This window comes from Balaenoptera musculus, chromosome 6 (assembly GCF_009873245.2).
Source record: "Balaenoptera musculus isolate JJ_BM4_2016_0621 chromosome 6, mBalMus1.pri.v3, whole genome shotgun sequence".
In the NCBI taxonomy this organism is placed as follows: Eukaryota; Metazoa; Chordata; class Mammalia; order Artiodactyla; family Balaenopteridae; genus Balaenoptera; species Balaenoptera musculus.
Window position 1 is genome coordinate 80,055,270 of NC_045790.1, and position 19,273 is coordinate 80,074,542.

At 36.9% G+C, this 19,273-nt stretch overlaps 1 protein-coding gene across 10 annotated transcripts in view; it reads right to left on the reverse strand.

The window, feature by feature from the left end:
- The window catches only part of RNF38 (ring finger protein 38), a 123,095-nt gene that overhangs the window by 10,992 nt on the left and 92,830 nt on the right, over window positions 1-19,273 (reverse strand). For all 10 annotated transcript variants that reach the window (XM_036855571.1, XM_036855570.1, XM_036855569.1 and 7 more), the window contains 4 exons: window positions 19,015-19,228; window positions 3,807-3,974; window positions 2,415-2,585; window positions 242-403 (listed from right to left, as the gene is read on the reverse strand). In XM_036855571.1, coding sequence (XP_036711466.1) covers window positions 242-403; window positions 2,415-2,585; window positions 3,807-3,974; window positions 19,015-19,228 — 715 coding nt within the window. The remainder of the gene's footprint in view (window positions 1-241; window positions 404-2,414; window positions 2,586-3,806; window positions 3,975-19,014; window positions 19,229-19,273) is intronic.

Sequence of the window (19,273 nt, forward strand, 5' to 3'; positions counted from 1 at the left end):
ACTCGAGGGGCTTCCCTGGTTGTCCAGTGGTTAAGACTTCGCGCTCCCAATGCAGGGGGCCCGGGTTCCATCCCTCGTCAGGGAACTAGATCCCACATGCCACAACTAAAGATCCCGCATGCTGCAACTAAGACCTGGCGCAGCCAAATAAATAAATAAATATTAAAAAAAAAAAAAAAAAGAAACAGAACTCAAAACAAGTAATCAAGTAATAAATTAATAACAATGAATGAAAACTTACTACTCCAAAGGAAACCTCCTGATGCAAAGGATCATGTGTTAAGAACTGCAAAGGAGCTGATGGAGGCAATGTTGGGGGATGGGCTGATGGCGGGTAAGTAAAACCTCCTACAGGAAGATGTTCTCCTAAGAGTTCCACTTCGTTTTCTATCCTTTGCAGAGGCTGAGGGGTGGGAAAAAGCAAACTAATATACTTCCAATATTTAGACAGATTGTGCTTTATAACAACAAAAATCAAAAACCCCAAAAGACATCTTTAAGGTCATGCATTTCTTGATGTTTACATCAATCTAAATTCATACATGTGGACATATAGCCTATAGTAAAATCTTACTGCCTTTAACTGAATTTCAGTAAGAAAATCTCTCAAACATGTTATTAAACATTTCCACTATCCACTAAAGGATACATTTCTTTCACTATTTGAACGTTCTCTAAAAAATGATAGAAGGAAAGACAAAAAGTCATGTAGTAAGCCAATTATATGAAAGCTAAAATTACTTTAGTCATGGCACACTGACCTACATCAGATTTTCAGACACAACCTTTAACAGATGAAATCAAACACAGTACATATTGCAAATGAGAACTAAATAAGGCTAAATGGAATAGAACACAGCAGGCTGTACACTATAGTAGAAAGCTTACAGGCTTTGGCATTAGACAAACTCTTGGTGCTGCAACTAATGAGCCATGTGGCTTTTATATAAATTACTTAATCTGAACCTCAATACTGTCATCTATAGAACTGATATGTTCACAGCCTACTTCAAAAGTGTGTTGTGAACACTGAGACAATGCTCAAAAAGCACACAGTGCTATGCAAAGCACATTTGCTATAGATTTGCTTATTCTGGACATTTCATATATGTGGAATCACACAGTATGTGCCCTTGTATCTGGCTCCTTTCAAGTATGTGCCCTTGTATCTGGCTCCTTTCAAGTATGTGCCCTTGTATCTGGCTCCTTTCACTTAGCATAATGTTTTCAAGGTTCATCCATCTTGTGTTTGTGTAGTTTGTGTATCAGTACTTCATTCCTTTTTATAGTTGAATAATAATCAACTGTATAGATATGCCATGCTTTATCCATTCATCAGTTAATGGACTTTTGGACTGTTTCCACTTTTTGGCTATTAGGACATTTTGGGGATAATGTTTTCATTTTGATTCTCTTGGGAACATATATTCTTAAATGTTAGTCTAACTTCTTTCCACAGTTAGAAAATGGCAACACAGTATTCAAATACAAGTAACTGCTAACACTTTACTTTGGAAGCTTATGTATGCTTGTATGATGGCTAAATTTAGTTTTAACCTTGAATTCCCAGGTATGGGAAAAGCTTCCTAAGGAACATCCTGGCATGAATCCTGTCCTGATTCTAATAAAAGATTTTTTGGTAGGAGTAACTTGAACCCTAAGTAAAGGATGGTCAGGCTCTGCTAGAGTGACCGTCAAGCTCCTTTCACAGGGCCAACAATTTCCACTCCAGTTCCACTCTAACCATTTCTATATGTTCTTTTCCCCTGTTCTCCCTTAATGCCTGATGGTTCAAATGTTCAACTTGGCCTGTCCAAAAAAACAATGGGGTCTTCTTCCTGTGTCCTTCCTTCCACTGATACAGTGCTTACCTCTTCCAGCCCCGTGAAATAATATGCCTCTCAGCTATATTCCAGCCCCAGGACAGAGTTAACTATATTAATAGACTATCTCATCTACTTTTCATCAAAACACAGTAGAAAACCAGCCTTTGGAAAAAACAATTGCGGTTCAAAGGATTACTTTACTTGCCTAAATGAATATAAATATTATTCTAACAAGTATAAATAATTTTATAATATTTTCATTTTCCATTTTAGAAACACATGAAAGGAAAAACCAGACTGTATTTTTTTTTAGATTTACTACCTAAAGGACTGCAGATACGAAAGGACAAATATGATTAGATAAGGAACATATAAAATAACTAGAAAAACTTAAGAAGCCAAGATAATTCTAGGTAAATTATATCTATATATATTTGTATCAGTGGGGATTCCTTAATTCTTTTAAGAACCAGAGAAGTGCCTAAGTTATAATTTTTAAATGGTAACAACTTACATCTACTGAATTAATCTGTCTTTTAGGTCTAAACATTCTGTGAAAGTTAAAGATATAAGAGTAGAGATACTTACCGATCGTGACTGCTGTGTTTGAAAAGGGACAAACTGGCCTGGAGGTGGCAAATGAGGAGGATGATGGGGAGAAAGGTGAGGAGGATGTAAAAGAAATGGATCGCTAGAAATAAGGGGTGGAAACGCAGCGTATGGTACTGGTAAGTGCTGAACTGAACACGCTTGAAGCATCTGTAAGAGAAATCATTATTTTTTGTTAAAAGTATTAGAATATATAATTAATTTTTAAAAAACCTATACAGTGAGATTGAAATGCTATTGCCATATCCCTCCCAAAAATCATACCAAAATGTTTTAATAGCCTATATTAACAATGAAATACTAGTGTATTTTTGCATCTGTTAGTAAAATAATGGTAACTAGTAGTTATTCTGGATCTCATATAGTTCTTATAAATCAGTCAAAACACCTACCTTTTACTTAAGCTTTTGTAACACCTATGAAATGGAGGGAAAGTGCTGCAAAGAAGAGGAATCTCTTTCCACTTGGTTTAAAATATAGCAGATATTACTACTTTCCAAGAAGCTCTCCTTTTCAATCTTGTAGATTTTTTTATTTCTAAGAGCCCAACTCACAACTAAATGCTTTATGGTCTCTCAATATTTTAGTCTGCTAATTTAGAACACTGGTTCTACAATCTATTACTGAGAAACCAAGCATGGGTAAATTAATCTGTTAAATTGGTGTTGGTGTTTGTATGTATGTGTTTGTTTTAATCTCAAATTCAAACAGGGATATTAGGATTATATTAAGATTTAGCAAAGTGATTTACTTTGAAGACATTATTGACCTTCAGCAAGTCATTTAAATCCTCTGGTTTTCAGCAACCTCATTTTTGAAATAAGGAGGCTAGACTGGGGGCTGGTAAAGGATAAAGCATAGTTTGTAAGAGGCAGAAAGAAGTGAGCGTGAACCCCCGTTTTCTCAAGCTAATTTTCTCTCTGATACTAAGCAAGTCATTTTCAGTTTCATCAGGCTTCCTATAGTGAGGAATAAGTAAGACCAAGTATTCAAAGTGCCTGTTAAAACCCAGTAAGTGCTGAGACTATTAATGTTGATCACTAAAGTCTCTGAGACTTTATTACTAACCAGTCCAATATCCTATGTTAAAACCCCAAGCCCAATCTTTATCAAGGTTTAATTATAAAGTGCTGATATGTGAGGAACATGCTTTGACCTTCAAAGGATATTAAAATATGTGTAATTTAATTAATGTAAAAACATATCAAGTTTTAAAGCTAATTTTATTAAACTGTTACTGTACAGGTGCTATTGAGATTTCTGTTGCAATAAAATTGCCTTTTTTTACTTGAAAGTGAAAAGGTACAAGTCTCTCAGGTTTTGCTTATATAACACATTTAGCCACTCTACAGAAGGACTGCACAGACTTACTGGAGGAGGCACACTACAGACAGGGAGGTGCTGTCCACTGAAAACCACAGAGCATCCTGGGACCTGCTGTGTACTGCAAGCAGGGATGTGCTGCCCTGTGCAGAGGGGAATCCCATGTGGTGCCACTGTTGTTACTGTGTAAGAAACAGGAACAGTGCCCTGATGAAGCTATTAGGAAAGAAAAACAGAACATTAGAACTTATAACTGTTTGGATAAAACATCAACTATTAAAAATTAAGATCTGGGCATTTATTGATTCTCCTCTTCACTGCACATATTTTCACAATGTACTACAGTTTCAACCAAAATATTCTCGTCAAAAGAAAAAAAAGGTGACTGTTTCAAGAGTACTATATGATACCCAGTGACCTGGGTCTAAAGTCTTCCCTCAAAAAGACTTAAAAAGTCCAGGAGAATAATGAATTGCTATATTAACTCTTCTAGCCTGCTGTAAAGAGCAGAAAACTTTTCTAAAGAGGACATTTGGAAAAATGAAACATATCTTCTAATAACCTGGTCACTTTCAACAGAAAAAAAAACTTTTGTTTAATTGCAACTAGTGAAACAATGTAAAGTATTGATAGTATTTTTAAAAAGTTAAATAATTTCCTTCTCTCCTGGCCAGTTTTATTCCCACCCTACCTATCTGGAAGAAATCAATATTAATAATGTGTTCTCCCACATCATTCTCCATGAGTATATAAACATATGCGAGCATGATTACCATTATTGTCATGTTTGGTTTTGTTCTTAACAGAAATGAGATATTACCCTGCAACTTACTTTTTTCAATTAATATTGTAGATATCTCTTCAAGGAAATTGAAAGCAATTCATTCTTTTTGACACTAACAAGATATTTCAAGTACACTCATCACTTTAACACAGTCCTATCATTTATATACTAATGGACATTCAAGTTGTATTCACTCTTTTTACCAATTCAAATACAACCATAAAAAATGTCACTGAACATATATCCTTACATATTAGTTTCATTTATTTCATAGGGGTGACTGGGTAAAGGGGTGAATGTATTTTAAACTTTAGCAAAAGTCTGGATGGATTAAGTCACAATCCCAACAGTAACAATAGGACTCCCAGCACCTCCATTCCAGGTAGATGCATCTGCATTACAAGCATGCTTACCTACTAGAAGAATGGGGGAGGTTAAAAAAACAGTATCACAACCGGCTTCCTTTAAATTTGCATTTCTCTGATTAGAAAGGTTGAACATCTTTTAATATGTTTATTAACCACTACAGATTTATGTAAATAATCTATATCCTCTGCTCACTGCCCACTTTCTACAAGGCTGTTCATTAACATTATAGTTTGGCTTTCTAATTAGAGATATGTGTAACAAAAATATTTTCCCAGTCTATGTTTTATCTTCTGTTAAACCCTTTGTTTAATGGTAAATAAACCCTCCCTTTTCCTCTAAACTGAAATACATCTTTTTTCCGTCAATAACTTCCCAAACATACCTGGATCTATTTTCTGCCAAATTTGTGCTGTGTCAATTCTAGTATCTTATTAGAAAAGTTAGTATCTAGTAAGACAAATTCTTCTCATTACCATACTTTCTTTTCATTTTACTTTTGGGCCATTTTCACACATTTATTCTTATGTAAATAACCTCAAGTAATTTTATCCAGTTTCAAAACCCACTGGAATCCTAATTTATATTAATTGTATTAAATGTTATTTTACAAAGGACATAATTTTATACTACAGCTTTTCATTGGAATATCATGTCATTACATGTTCAATACTACAGTACTGTACCTTCAAGAAATTAGCTTTCTTCATAAAGATTATATTATTCTTATTAAATTTATTCCTCAAAATTCTTTTTTAAGTTTGTAGACTTTGTTATATTGCTGATAGGTTATTTTTCTCTATTTCCATGTCAAATTGCCTTTTTTCTTCTTTCTTTTTCTTTTTTGGCCATACCACGCGGCATGCAGGATCTTAGTCCCCCGACCAGGGATCAAACACTTGTCCCCTGCAGTGGAAGCTCCGAGTCTTAACCACTGGATCGCCAGGGAAGTCCCCACGTCAAATTGGTTAAGTGCTAGTAATGAGAAAAGTTAGTAATTTTATGTTTCTCAAATCTAACAACGTTATCCAATTTTTTAATTCTAGTACTTTAAAAAATTAGAATCTCCTTTTCTATGTATACAACTATATTTGCTAAGACTCAACACAATTATTTACTCTTGTCTTTCTGCATTACTAATGAAGAACCTTCAAAAATGATGCTCACAGGCACCTATCTTAGATCTGATTTTAATGGATATGTATACAAAATTTTTTTTAATGTTCTGGATTCTAGTCCTTTCTCAGAAATAGTATTGTGAATATTTTCTTCCAGACAGTGGCTTGCTTTTTCACCTTTAAAATACTGTCTTTTGGATGAGCAGAAATTTTTTATTTTAATGAAATCCAGTATGTTGGTGTTTTATCAAGCAGCTAGTACTTTATATATCCTGTTTAAGAAATCTTTGCCTACCTTATGAAGACATCTCTTTTATTTTCTTTATCTTTCACATTTAAATCTAGAAACCAACTTTATTTTTGTGTACTATATGAAGTAGAAGCCAAGGTTCAAATTTATCCACATAGATATCCAGTTGTTTCCACACCATTACTGAAAAAGACCTTCCTTTCTCTCCTGGAATTCCCTTGGCATTTTTGCCAAAAATTAAGTGACCAAAATATATGTCTAAGTCTATTTCTCACAATGAACACAAGTTCTTTAATTTATCAACAGTTCTCTGTATAGTTAGTGCTTTTCCTATGTCTTAAAGAAAGCCTTCCCTACTTAAGGTCATGAAGCCATTCCCATTTTACTTTCTTAAAAGCTTATATTGCCATTAACATTTACGTCTTTAATCTACCTGGAACTGACATTTGTGGATGGTATGAGATAAAGGATCCAGTTTCATGTTTTCATTTGGATATCTAATTGTCCCAGCATCATTTATTAAAAATTCTCTCTTCTCCCAACTCATCTGCAGTTATATATCACATATAAAGTATTCTTAAACCTGTTATAGTTTATCTCTGGGCTTTATATTCTATTTCACTAGCATATTTAATTATTCTGGCAAAAATACCTTCATACAGCTTTATAATTAGTCCTAATAATTGGAAGAGCTACTCTACCCACCTTGTTCTACTTCAGAATTATACACCAGAGGTTCTCTTAATTGTAGTGTGCATTAGAATCACCTGGGTTAAAAGAGAATGCTGGATCCCTTACCTAGTAAGTCTATTGTATAGTCTGAGAATTTGCATTTTTAACAAATGTCTAGGTGATGCTGCTGCTGCTGATCAGCTGATCCAAGACATACTTTGAGGACCAAGTGGCCTTAGAGATTCTAGACCAGAGCATTAGTTGGCCAACTATTTCATAAAGGGCCAGAAAAGTAAATATTTTAAGCTTGTGGGCCATCCTGGTCCCTGCAAAAAGCAGCCACAAATGACAGATAAATAAATAAGCATAGTTGTATTCCAATAAAACTCTACAAAAACAGCCAGCAATAGTTTGCTTTTCCCTGCTCTGGATAATCCCAGGTCCTTTAAAATGCCATAGAAATTGCAGAATCAGCTTCTCAAGTTACATCAAAAAACTTACTGGAAATTTGCTTGGGAGTACACTAATTCTACACACCCTGTATGTCAGTTTTGAAAGCAGACAGTTTTTACAAATTTGGCTCTTTCAAGCCAAATCTTTTAGTATTTAGACAGTTTTGTAATCTTCTACATAGAGGACTTGAACATCTTCTGTTAAGATTCTTAACTTCCTTCATATTATTTTGATTTTTCAATTTTACTTTCTTATTTGCATATTTATTATGGAGAATTTCAAATATGCTCAATACCAGTATAATGAACCCCCATATCTAGCACATAGCCTCCAAAACCACAAAACCATATATCCAATCCACTCCCATCAACTTCTCTTTCCTGTACTTTGCTAAAGCAAATCCCAGGAACCTATCACTTCATAAATATTTCAGAACTTATTTCTAAAAGACAACACTCAAAGCACTCAAAGTTTTACCATTAATTATGCTGTTTGAAATAGGTTATGTGCAACAAACATAGAAGATGGCTGTGTGGGAATATGTGGAGCTAGCATCTCCCCACAACTAGGGCACCTGCCGGCCACTGGTGGGGGACTCTGACGCCCAAGGAGATGGGAGGAACCCCAAAGTGAACTAGTAGGATGTAGGGGGACTGAGTGGGGAGGAGAAGTGGAGGCCAGACAGGATCAGTGCCCCTGAGGCCGGGGAGATCAGGAGAGGCAGGTGGGAGGGACTCTACGGGAAGAGCATGAGAGAAGCAGAGGGCAATCGCCTGGCCCATGCGGGCCAGGGAGCCTGCTGAGCTCCCAGGCAGGTCCCCTGCCCTCCAAGGCCCCGTCCAGGCCGTGGAAATCAGGAGAGGCAGGCGGGAGGGGCCCTCCCAGACCAGAGGAGCAGGAGAGGTGGGAGGGAGTTTGCCCCACCCACTCGAGCCCAGGAAGCCTGCTGGGCTCCCAGGTGAGGTCCCCTGCCCTCTGAGACCAGAGGTGGGGGGCACACCTGGGTCCTTTCTGTTCCTTGAGCCTAAGCCCCACCCCCCCCACAGCCCCCAGGGCCTTTTCCAGCCCTGTGGGGCCTGAGCATTGGCCCCACCCACTGCCCAAACCTCGCCCTTGCTTAGGCCCCGCCCTCCACAGCCAAGGCCTCCACCCACCTTTTTTTCCTTTTCCCCCCTCCTTTTTACTACTGTGGTACTGATGTACCTTCCAGTTGTTGATTCATCTATATTTTTATTTTTATATTCTTCCTAACATATCTGTCAGTTTCCTCGTCTAATTTTATTTTTTACTTTGTTATTGTTGTGGTTCCCACCCCCACCACCGTGCCCCAGGCGGCTTGCGGGATCTTGGTTCACAAGCCTGGGGCTGGGCTGAAGCTCCTGCGGTGGGAGCTCTGAGTCCAAACCACTGGACTAGCAGAGAACCTCAGATCCCAGGGAACATGCATCAGAGTGAGGTCTCACAGAGTTCCTCATCTCAGCACCAAGACCCAGCTCTACCCAACAGCCTACAAACCGCAGTGTTAGAAGCCTCAGGCCAAACAACCATTAAGACAGGATCACAATCCCATTCATAAAAAAAAAAAGAGAGAGAGAGAGAGGACGCAAAAAAATATGTCACAGATGAAGGAGCAAGGTAAAAACCTGTAAGACCAAATAAATGAAGAGGAAACAGGCAATCTACTTGAAAAAGAATTCAGAGTAATGACAGTAAAGAAGATCCAGAACCTCGGAAATAGAATGGAGGCACGATTGAGAAAATACAAGAAATGTTTAACAAAGATCTAGAAGAACTAAAGAACAAACAGAGATGAACAACATAATAACTGAAATGAAAAATACACTGGAAGGAATCAATAACAGAATAACTGAGGCAGAAGAATGAATAAGTGAGCTGGAAGACAAAATGGTGGAAATAACTGCTGAGGAGCAGAATAAAGAAATAAGAATGAAAAGAACTGAAGACAATCTCACAGACCTCTGGGACAATACTAAATGCACCAACATTCGAATTATAGGGGTCCCAGAAGAAGAAGAGAAAAAGAAAGGGCCTGAGAAAATATTTGAAGAGATTATAGGTGAAAACTTCCCTAACATGGGAAAGGAAATAGTAACCCAAGTCCAGGAAGCACAGAGTCCCATACAGGATAAACCCTAGGAAAAACACAGCAAGACACATATTAATCAAACTAACAAAAATTAAATTCAAAGAAAAAATATTAAAAGCAGCAAGGGAAAAACAAAAAATAACATACAAAGGAATCCCTATAAGGTTATCAGCTGATTTTTCAGCAGAAATTCTGAAGGCCAGAAGGGAGTGGCAGAATATACTTAAAGTAATGAAAGACAAAAACCTACAACCAAGACCAAGGATCTCATTCAGATCCTACGGAGAAGTCAAAAGCTTTTCAGACAAGCAAAAGCTAAGAGAATTCAGCACCACCAAACCAACTTTACAACAAATGCTAAAGAAACTTCCCTAAGCGGGAAACACAAGAGAAGAAAAGGACCCACAAAAACAAACCCAAAACAATTAAGAGAACGGTAATAGGAACATACATATCAACAATAAACCTGAATGTAAATGGATAAGATGCCCCAACCAAAAGGCACAGACTGGCTGAATGGATACAAAAACAAGACCCATATATATGCTGTCTACAAGAGACACACTTCAGACCTAGGGACAAATACAGACTGAAAGTGAAGGGATGGAAAAAGATATCCCATGCAAATGGAAATCAAAAGGAAGCTGGAGTAGCAATACTCGTATCAGATAAAATAGACTTTAAAATAAAGACTGTTACAAGGGCTAAGGAGGGACACTACATAATGATCAAAGGATCAATCTAGGAATAAGATATAACAATCATAAATGTTTATGCACCCAACTTCGGAGCACTTCAATACATAAGGCAAATGCTAACAACCACGAAAGGAGAGATTGACAGTAACACAATAACAGTAGGGGACTTTAACACCCCACTTACACCAATGGACAGATCATCCAAACAGAAAATAAAGAAGGAAACACAAGCTTTAAATGACACAATAGATCAGACAGATCTAATGGACATTTATAGAACACTACACCCACAAGTGGCAGAATACACTTTCTTCTCAAGTGGACATGGAACATCCTCCAGGACAGATCACATCTTGGGTCACAAATCAAGCCTAGGAAAATTTAAGAAAATTGAAATCATAGCAAGCATCTTTTCTGACCACAACGCTATGAGATTGGTAATCAATTACAGGAAAAAACCTGTAAAAACATAAATACATGGAGGCTAAACAGTGTGCTACTCAATAACCAAGAGCTCACTGAAGAAATCAAAGAAGAAATTTAAAAATACATAGAAACAAATGACAACGAAAATACGACCACCCTAAACCTATGGGACGCAGCAAAAGTAGTTCTAAGAGGGAAGTTTATAGCAATTCAATCTCACCTCAAGAAACAAGAAAAATCTCGAATAAACAATCTAACCCTACACTTAAAACAACTAGAGAAAGAAGAACAAAGAAAACCCAAAGTCAGTAGAAGGAAAGAAATCATAAAGATCAGAGCAGAAATAAATGAAATATAAACAAAGAAAACAACAGCAAAGATCAATAAAACTAAAACCTGGTTCTTTGAGAAGATAAACAAAATTGATAAACCCTTAGCCAGACTCATCAAGAAAAAAGGGAGAGGACGCATATCAATAAAATTAGAAGTGAAAAAAGAGAAATCACAACTGACACTGCAGAAATACAAAGTTTTATAAAAGACTACTACAAACAACTATATGCCAATAAAATGGACAACCATGAAGAAATGGACAAATTCTTGGAAAGGTACAATTTTACAAGACTGAACCAGGAAGAATTAGAAAATATAAACAGACTTAACATAAGTAATGAAATTGAAACCATAATTAAAAATCTTCCAACAAACAAAAGTCCAGGACCAGATGGCTTCACAGGCGAATTCTATCAAACATGTAAAGAAGAGCTAATACCGATCCTTCTCAAACTCTTCCAAAAAATTGCAGAGGGAAAAACACTCCCAAATTCATTCTATGAAGCCACCATCACCCTGATACCAAAACCAGAAAAAGATATCACAAAAAAAGAAAATTATAGACCAATATCACTGATGAACATAGATGCAAACATCCTGAACAAAATACTAGCAAACAGAATCCAACAGCACATTAAAAGGATCATACACCATGATCAAGTGGGATTTATCCCAGGCATGCAAGCATTCTTCAATATACGCAAATCAATCAATGTGATACACCACATTAACAAATTAAGGAATAAAAACCATATGATCATCTCAATAGATGCAGAAAAAGCTTTTGACAAAATTCAACACCCATATGATAAAACTCTCCAGAAAATGGGCATAGAGGGAACCTACCTCAACATAATAAAGGCCATATATGACAAACCCACAGCAAGCATCATACTCAATGGTGAAAAACTGAAAGCATTTCCACTAAGATCAGGAACAAGACAAGGATGTCCACTCTTGCCACTATTATTCAACATGGTTTTGGAAGTCCTAGCCATGGCAATCAGAGAAGAAAAAGAAATAAAAGGACTACAAATTGAAAAGAAGCAGTAAAACGGTCACCGTTTGCAGATGACATGATACTATACATAGAAAATCCTAAGATGCCACCAGAAAACTACTAGAACTAATCAATGAATTCAGTAAGGTTGCAGGATACAAAATTAATGCACAGAAATCTCTGGCATTCCTATACACCAACAACGAAAAATCAGAAAGAGAAATTAAGGAAACACTCCCATTTACCACTGCAACAAAAAGAATAAAATACCTAGGAATAAACCTGCCTAAGGAGGCAAAAGACTTGTACTCAGAAAACTACAAAACACTGATGAAAGATATCAAAAATGACATAAACAGATGGAGAAATATACCATGTTCTTGGATTGGAAGAATCAATATTGTGAAAATGACTATACTACCCAAAGCAATCTACAGATTCAATGCAATCCCTATCAAACTACCAAGGGCATCCTTCACAGAATTAGAACAAAAAACTTTACAATTCGTATGGAAACACAAAAGATCCCGAATAGCCAAAGTAATCTTGAGAAAGAAAAACAGAGTTGGAGGAATCCGGCTCCCCGACTTCAAACTATACCACAAAGCTACAGTATTCAAGACAGTATGGTACTGGCACAAAAACAGAAATATAGATCAATGGTACAAGATAGAATGCCCAGAGATAAACCCACGCACATATGGGCACCTAATTTACAACAAAGGAGGCAAGAACATACAATGGAGAAAAGACAGCCTCTTCAATAAGTGGTGCTGGGAAAACTGGGCAGCTACATGTAAAAGAATGAAATTAGAACACTCCCTAACACCATACACAAAAATAAACTCCAAATGGATTAAAGACTTAAACGTAAGACCAGACACTTATAAAACTCTTAGAGGAAAACACAGGAAAAACACTCTTTGACATAAACCACAGCAAGATCTTTTTTGACCCACCTCCTAGAGTAACAGAAATAAAAACAAAAATAAACAAACTGCACTTAATTAAACTTAAAAGCTTTTGCACAGCAAAGGAAACCATAAACAAGACAAAAAGACAACTGTGAGAATGGTAGAAAATATTCGCAAATGAAACAACAAAGGATTAACTTCCAAAATATACAAACAGCTCATGGAGCTCAATATCAAAAAAACAAACAATCCAGTTAAAAACTGAGTGGAAGACCTAAACAGACATTTCACCAAGGAAGACATACAGATGGCCAAGAGGCACATGAAAAGATGCTCAACATCACTAATTAATATTAGAGAAATGCAAATCAAAACTACAATGAGGTATCACCTCATGACGCTCAGAATGACCATCATCAAAAAATCTACAAACAGTAAATGCCAGAGAGGGTGTGGAGAAAAGGGAACCCTTTTGCACTGTTGGTAGGAATGTAAACTGATACAGCCACTATGGAGAACAGTATGGAGGTTCCTTAAATAACTAAAAATAGAACTACCATATGACCCAGCAATCCCACTACTGGGCATATACCCTGAGAAAACCATAATTCAGAAAGAGACATGTACCACAATGTTCACTGCAGCACTATTTACAATAGCCAGGACACGGAAGCAACCTAAATGTCCATCGACAGATGAATGGATAATGAAGATGTGGCACATATATACAATGGAATATTACTCAACCATTAAAAGAAACGAAATTGAGTTATTTGCAGTGAGGTGGATGGACCTAGAGTCTGTCATACAGAGTGAAGTAAGCCAGAAAGAGAAAAACAAATACTGTGTGCTAACGCATATATATGGAATCTAAAAAAAAAAAAAAAAAAAAAAAAAAAAAAGGTACTGATGAACATAGTTGCAGGGCAGGAATAAAGAGGTAGACACAGAAAATGGACTTGAGGACATGGGGTAGGAGAGTGAAGCTGTGGCAAAGTGAGAGTAGCATTGACATATATACACTACTGAATGTAAAATAGTTGGCTGGTGAGAAGCAGCAGCATAGCACAGGGAGACTGGCTCGGTGCTTTGAGATGACCTAGAAGGGTGGGATAGGGAGGATGGGAGGGAGGCTAAAGAGGGAGGGGATAGGGGGACATGTGTATACATATGGCTGACACGCTTTGTTGTGCAACAGAAACTAACACAGTATTGTGAAGCAATTATACTCCAATAAAGATCAAAAAAAAACACAAAGAAATAGGTTATGTGAACTCACTGTAGATCTATTTCCGTTGGTTTTCATTTGTAGTCCTTTTTTCCTCACGTACTTGGTTAACTTTGTTTACTGCTTACTGTCCTTGAAAATTTACTGGAGGGAATTCTTTGAAAACTAGCCTGAAGATTTCTTCCTCCAAAGAGAATCTGCATGTTTTCTAGGCCCCTGAAGTCCAAAGTACTTTCACTAATTTCACAGTCTGATGTGAATTTGGCCGCAAATTACATTTGTTTCTGGTCACTCTTATTCTAAGGATACAGCCCTCTAAGGTGCCTATTTTATGTAAGAAGGGTCATCTATGTAGGAAGGGACTCCTTAAACTTAGTGGTCTCTGATTCCTGTTCTCTTGTGCCTCATGATGGGACTTAAAATTGAAGTTCAAGTTTGCATAAATGAACAAAATGCCTTCAGGATAGAACTAGCATCCCTACTCTCCCTTAAATTTTGACCTGCCAATTCCTTCTGATCTTTAGGCTCTTTTGATGCTTTTAGGATACTGTTAATAATTTATCTAGTATAGTCAATTGTCTTCAATCAATGGGGATGCTCTCAATAACCTTGCCTACCAGCTCTAGAAAATAAAACTCCCTTTTCCATTGTAAGACCTTTTATTGGACATGAATGATGGCTAAATTTTATATTTTTGCATCTATTAACAAAATATTCTCCCTTTAGAGTGTTGATGAAATCTATTACCTTAAAAGATTTCCTGGGCTTCCCTGGTGGCGCAGTGGTTAAGAATCCGTCTGCCAATGCAGGAGACACAGATTTGAGCACTGGTCTGAGAAGATCCCACCTACCACGGGGCAACTAAGCCTATGCACCACAACCACTGAGCCTGCGCTCTAGAGCCTGTGAGCCACAACTACTGAGCCCACGTGCTGCAACTACTGAAGCCCGTGAGCCTGGAGCCTGTGCTCCACAACAAGAGAAGTCACTGCAACGAGAAGCCCACGCACAGCAACAAAGAGAAGCCCCCTCTCGCCGCAACTAGAGAAAGCCCGCGCACAGCAACGAAGCAGCACCAACGCAGCCCAAAACAAAACAAAACAAAAACAAACAAAAAAAAGTTTTCCTGATGTTGAACTTATCCTGCATTGCCAGGATAAACTCTAATAATCATTATTTCAACTTTGCTAATAGACTATTTTAGTATAACACTAGCTATGGTTTATTATTTAAAGTATCTGCATCTGTATTCAAGAGGGAAACTAGCTGAACGCTTTCATCTGTTGTACTGTCTGAGGTTTTATTATTAAGGTTATGTAAGCTTCACAAAATATACTTTGAAAATTTCTATCTTTGTCTATAATCTGGAATAGTTTAAATTGGAACTTTCAGTTCTTTATAGAGATTAGACAGAATTCAGATGTAATCTATAAAGACAGGTTTTTTATTATGCCTTTAATTTCTTCCATAGCTATTGGTCTGTTCAGGTTTTCTATGTCTTATGTTGTTCTGGTGTTTACATACGCAATTGTTTCAATATGTAGACCCAATAAGTAACTTTACACAAACGAGATACCATCTTTTCTGAAATTAAGTCTTCTCCTTTTCTTTCTTTGGTTCCATCTCTACCCTCTTTCCCTTTCCCTTCACTTTAGCACTCGCCCCCCCTCACGCCTAGTATATATTTCTCCGTATTTTTCTTTATGTTCAGAGTCCTATGTATACAAATATTTAATCACCATGTTTTACAAAATTAACATAACACTTTCCTCAATTTTGTTTTTCTTGCTCAACAGTATCTTGCAGATATCACTCACATTCCTGGCATAATTCTAAGTAATTCTTTGTAACAGTTACATTCCATGGTATGAAGGTATCCTAATTTATTCTACTATTCTACTAATGATAAGCAATCACTTCATTCATACTTTGTTTCTATGGATTTGCCTATTTTAGACATTTCATATAAATGAAATCATACAAACTGTGAATCTGTGGCCTTTTGTGACTGGCTTCTTTTACTAAGCATGTTTTCAAGGTTAATCCATGCGGTAGCATGAATTAGTACTTCACTACTTTTTGAGTGAATAATATTCCACTGCACAGATATACCGTATTGCATCTATTCATCTGCTGATCGACGTTAAGTTATTGTTTTCTGTACATTTAATTTGCATTTAGGCACTGTATCAAATTCTTTCAAACTAGAATATCTTGTGTTTTCTTCTACTACAATTATATAATGAGAGGGAGAAAGATACAACGATCTCTTTCAATGTTTTATATCCATTACAATATCATTCTGCATTTGGTAGAACTCCTAACGTAACACTGAATAAAAACGAACAGAGCCAAGTATCTCTCTAGTTGCTGATTTGTCACTCACAGATTAGGATACTTGCTATTAGTTTTATTTATTATAATTAATTTCCTTCTTGCTCTATTTTGTTAGAGTTCTTAGTAAACTTTAACTGACTTTTCAACATCTTTTGATTATAATCATATGCTTTTTCTTCTATTATTTGCTGATGCGATATGATTTTCATACAAAACTATCGTCTCTTACTTGGAATAGATCTTATTTGGTCACAGTTTATTACTCTTTTGATATGGTGCTATAGTGTATTTTCTAAACATCTATTTAGAAATTCTGCCTATGCATCAGGGAGTTTGGGGGGATTACTATCTTTATTTGCTTTTGGTATTAAAACTACGCTGGTTTCACAAAATAGAGAATTTGACTTAAAAAAAAAAAAAAGCCGCCTGGAATTATTTGAGCGCTCTCTAAAGGTTAGAGAAAACAGCTGTGAAGCTATCTTGTCACCGTGCCTCGGTAAATCTCTGATTAGCTTTCACACTTCTGTGGTAATTCAAATTTTCCTGTTATTCTTGGGTCAATTTTCGGAACTTCCTTTAAGTTTTCTTTTTCCCCCCCAGGGTTATATACAAAATTTCATTATAATAGTTAATAATGAAGCAATACTTGAGCACTTACCACTTGCACTAGTTTAAGTGCTCAGAATGGATTAACTCTTAATTCTTTCAACATCCCTTATGAAACAGGTGCTGTTTTCATTTTACAACTGAAAAAACTCTTTGAATGTTTCCTACATATAGAGATATGTCTTTTTATCATTCCTGCTCTTCTTTACATTTGTTCTTTTTTCTATAACCAAGCTCAGAAGAGGTGTGCCATCATTACCAACTTTTCAAAGCACAAGGCTTGGGTTTTCTTTGTGCTACTTCTCTTATTAAAAGAATAGATTTTCAAATCATTAATTTTAGTTGTTTGCCTGGTAAGTTATTCATCCCAATTCCTGTTGGTTTATTCTGTAACATTTCACCCTAATTACTCAAGCAATTAAGTGTTCATAATGAAGGTTTATAAAAATTTCTTGGAGAACAGCTTTGGCCTGTCCCACTGACTATGGTATGAAGATTTTTCCTTTACAACCTTGCCTCAAATATTTCAGTGTCATTTTTTAAAATCTTTTTTTTAAAACTTATGATTTACAGTTTTATCAGATTATGACCACAAAAAATATGGTCTGGAAAAACTTTTCTTTTTTAAATAAATTTATTTATTTATTTATTTATTTATTTTTGGGTGTGTTGGGTCTTTGTTTCTGTGCGAGGGCTTTCTCCAGTTGCGGCGAGCGGGGGCCACTCCTCATTGTGGTACGCGGGCCTCTCACTGCCGCGGCCTCCCTTGTTGCGGAGCACAGGCTCCAGACGCGCAGGCTCAGTATTTGTGGCTCATGGGCCTAGCCGCTCCGCGGCATGTGGGATCCTCCCAGACCAGGGCTCAAACCCGTGTCCCCTGCACTGGCAGGCAGACTCAACCACTGCGCCACCAGGGAAGCCCCAAAACTTTTCTTTTTAAAACTTATTATTATGTGATTAATTTTTTAAAAGTGTTTCATGAACATAAAGCGAAAGAACATGGCTGAAGGAAGAAGGATGTCTGAGCAAAATCATATTTTCTTTCAACTGTCAGTATACGGTACTTTGTTTTCCATCATCCAGTACAGTAGATTTTAAAAAAAAAATCAAACGCTAGTCTGATTTGATTTCCTTTCCTTTGTAATTTCTGCTGTCTATAAACTTGGAAGATTTTTTTTCCTTATCCTTAAAATCCAGAAACTTTATAAGAATATGTCTAGATTTGTCTTTCTTTTTAATAATATTTACTTATTTATTTTGTCTGCGCCGAGTCTTAGTCGTGGCATGCAGGATCTTTTAGTTGCGGCATGCATGTGGGATCTAGTTCCCCCACCAGGGATTGAAGCCGGCCCCCTGCATTGGGAGCATGGAGTCTTACCCACTGGACCACCAGGGAAGTCCCTAGATTTGTGTCTTTTTTGACCTCAGAAAATCATACAATTTTGGTCTCAGGCTCTAAGGACTGGCAAACCCTCTTCTCAGCTAGTCCCTCAGTTCCTGGAAGGAACAAAGGGAAAGGAAGCTCTGTACCTGTCATCTCGGTGGAGACCTAGAGAAACTTGTCAGCAAAGATGCACCCAACTGTCTTGCCTACTGAATTACTCCAGAAGAAACCGGAAGGGAGAGGGAAACAGGAATATAGACTCAAACCACCAAGCTGTCTGATATCCGCTATAAATCCTATATTCATCATTTTAAACCAACTATTACAATGAAGTCATTCTGAGCTTTCACAACCTTGATTCTAACTTTTTAAAGTTCAACTTTCTTCTAAGGAAGCTGTGTAGAATTTAAATTTTAATCCTCAGTGAAGAATGATGAACTTACCTAAAATAGCTTCATTTTGGGTAAAATTGTTTCCTTTTAGGTAAAATTAAAAGAAATCTACAACAAAAACCAACCAACCTCAATAAACTGCTACCAACTTTCAGCATCTGTATTTCCTGGGCATTCTGTTACTATACCTGATCATGTATGTCAACCATTACTGCATTCTGCTGGGGTGGATGAGCAGCAGGGTGTAATAGACGGGGAGATACATTCGGAGGGTGGAAGGCTCGAGGTTCCTCTATTGCTTGCTGCTGTGCATAGGGGAGATGGTGATAATTTTCATCTTGACTAATGGAATTATGTCGAGACAGACGATCCCTTCTTCCTCTCTGGCGCCTGACAGGAGGACTGTAATATAGCAAAAATGTCAAAAAGGTTGTTATAATGTTTACT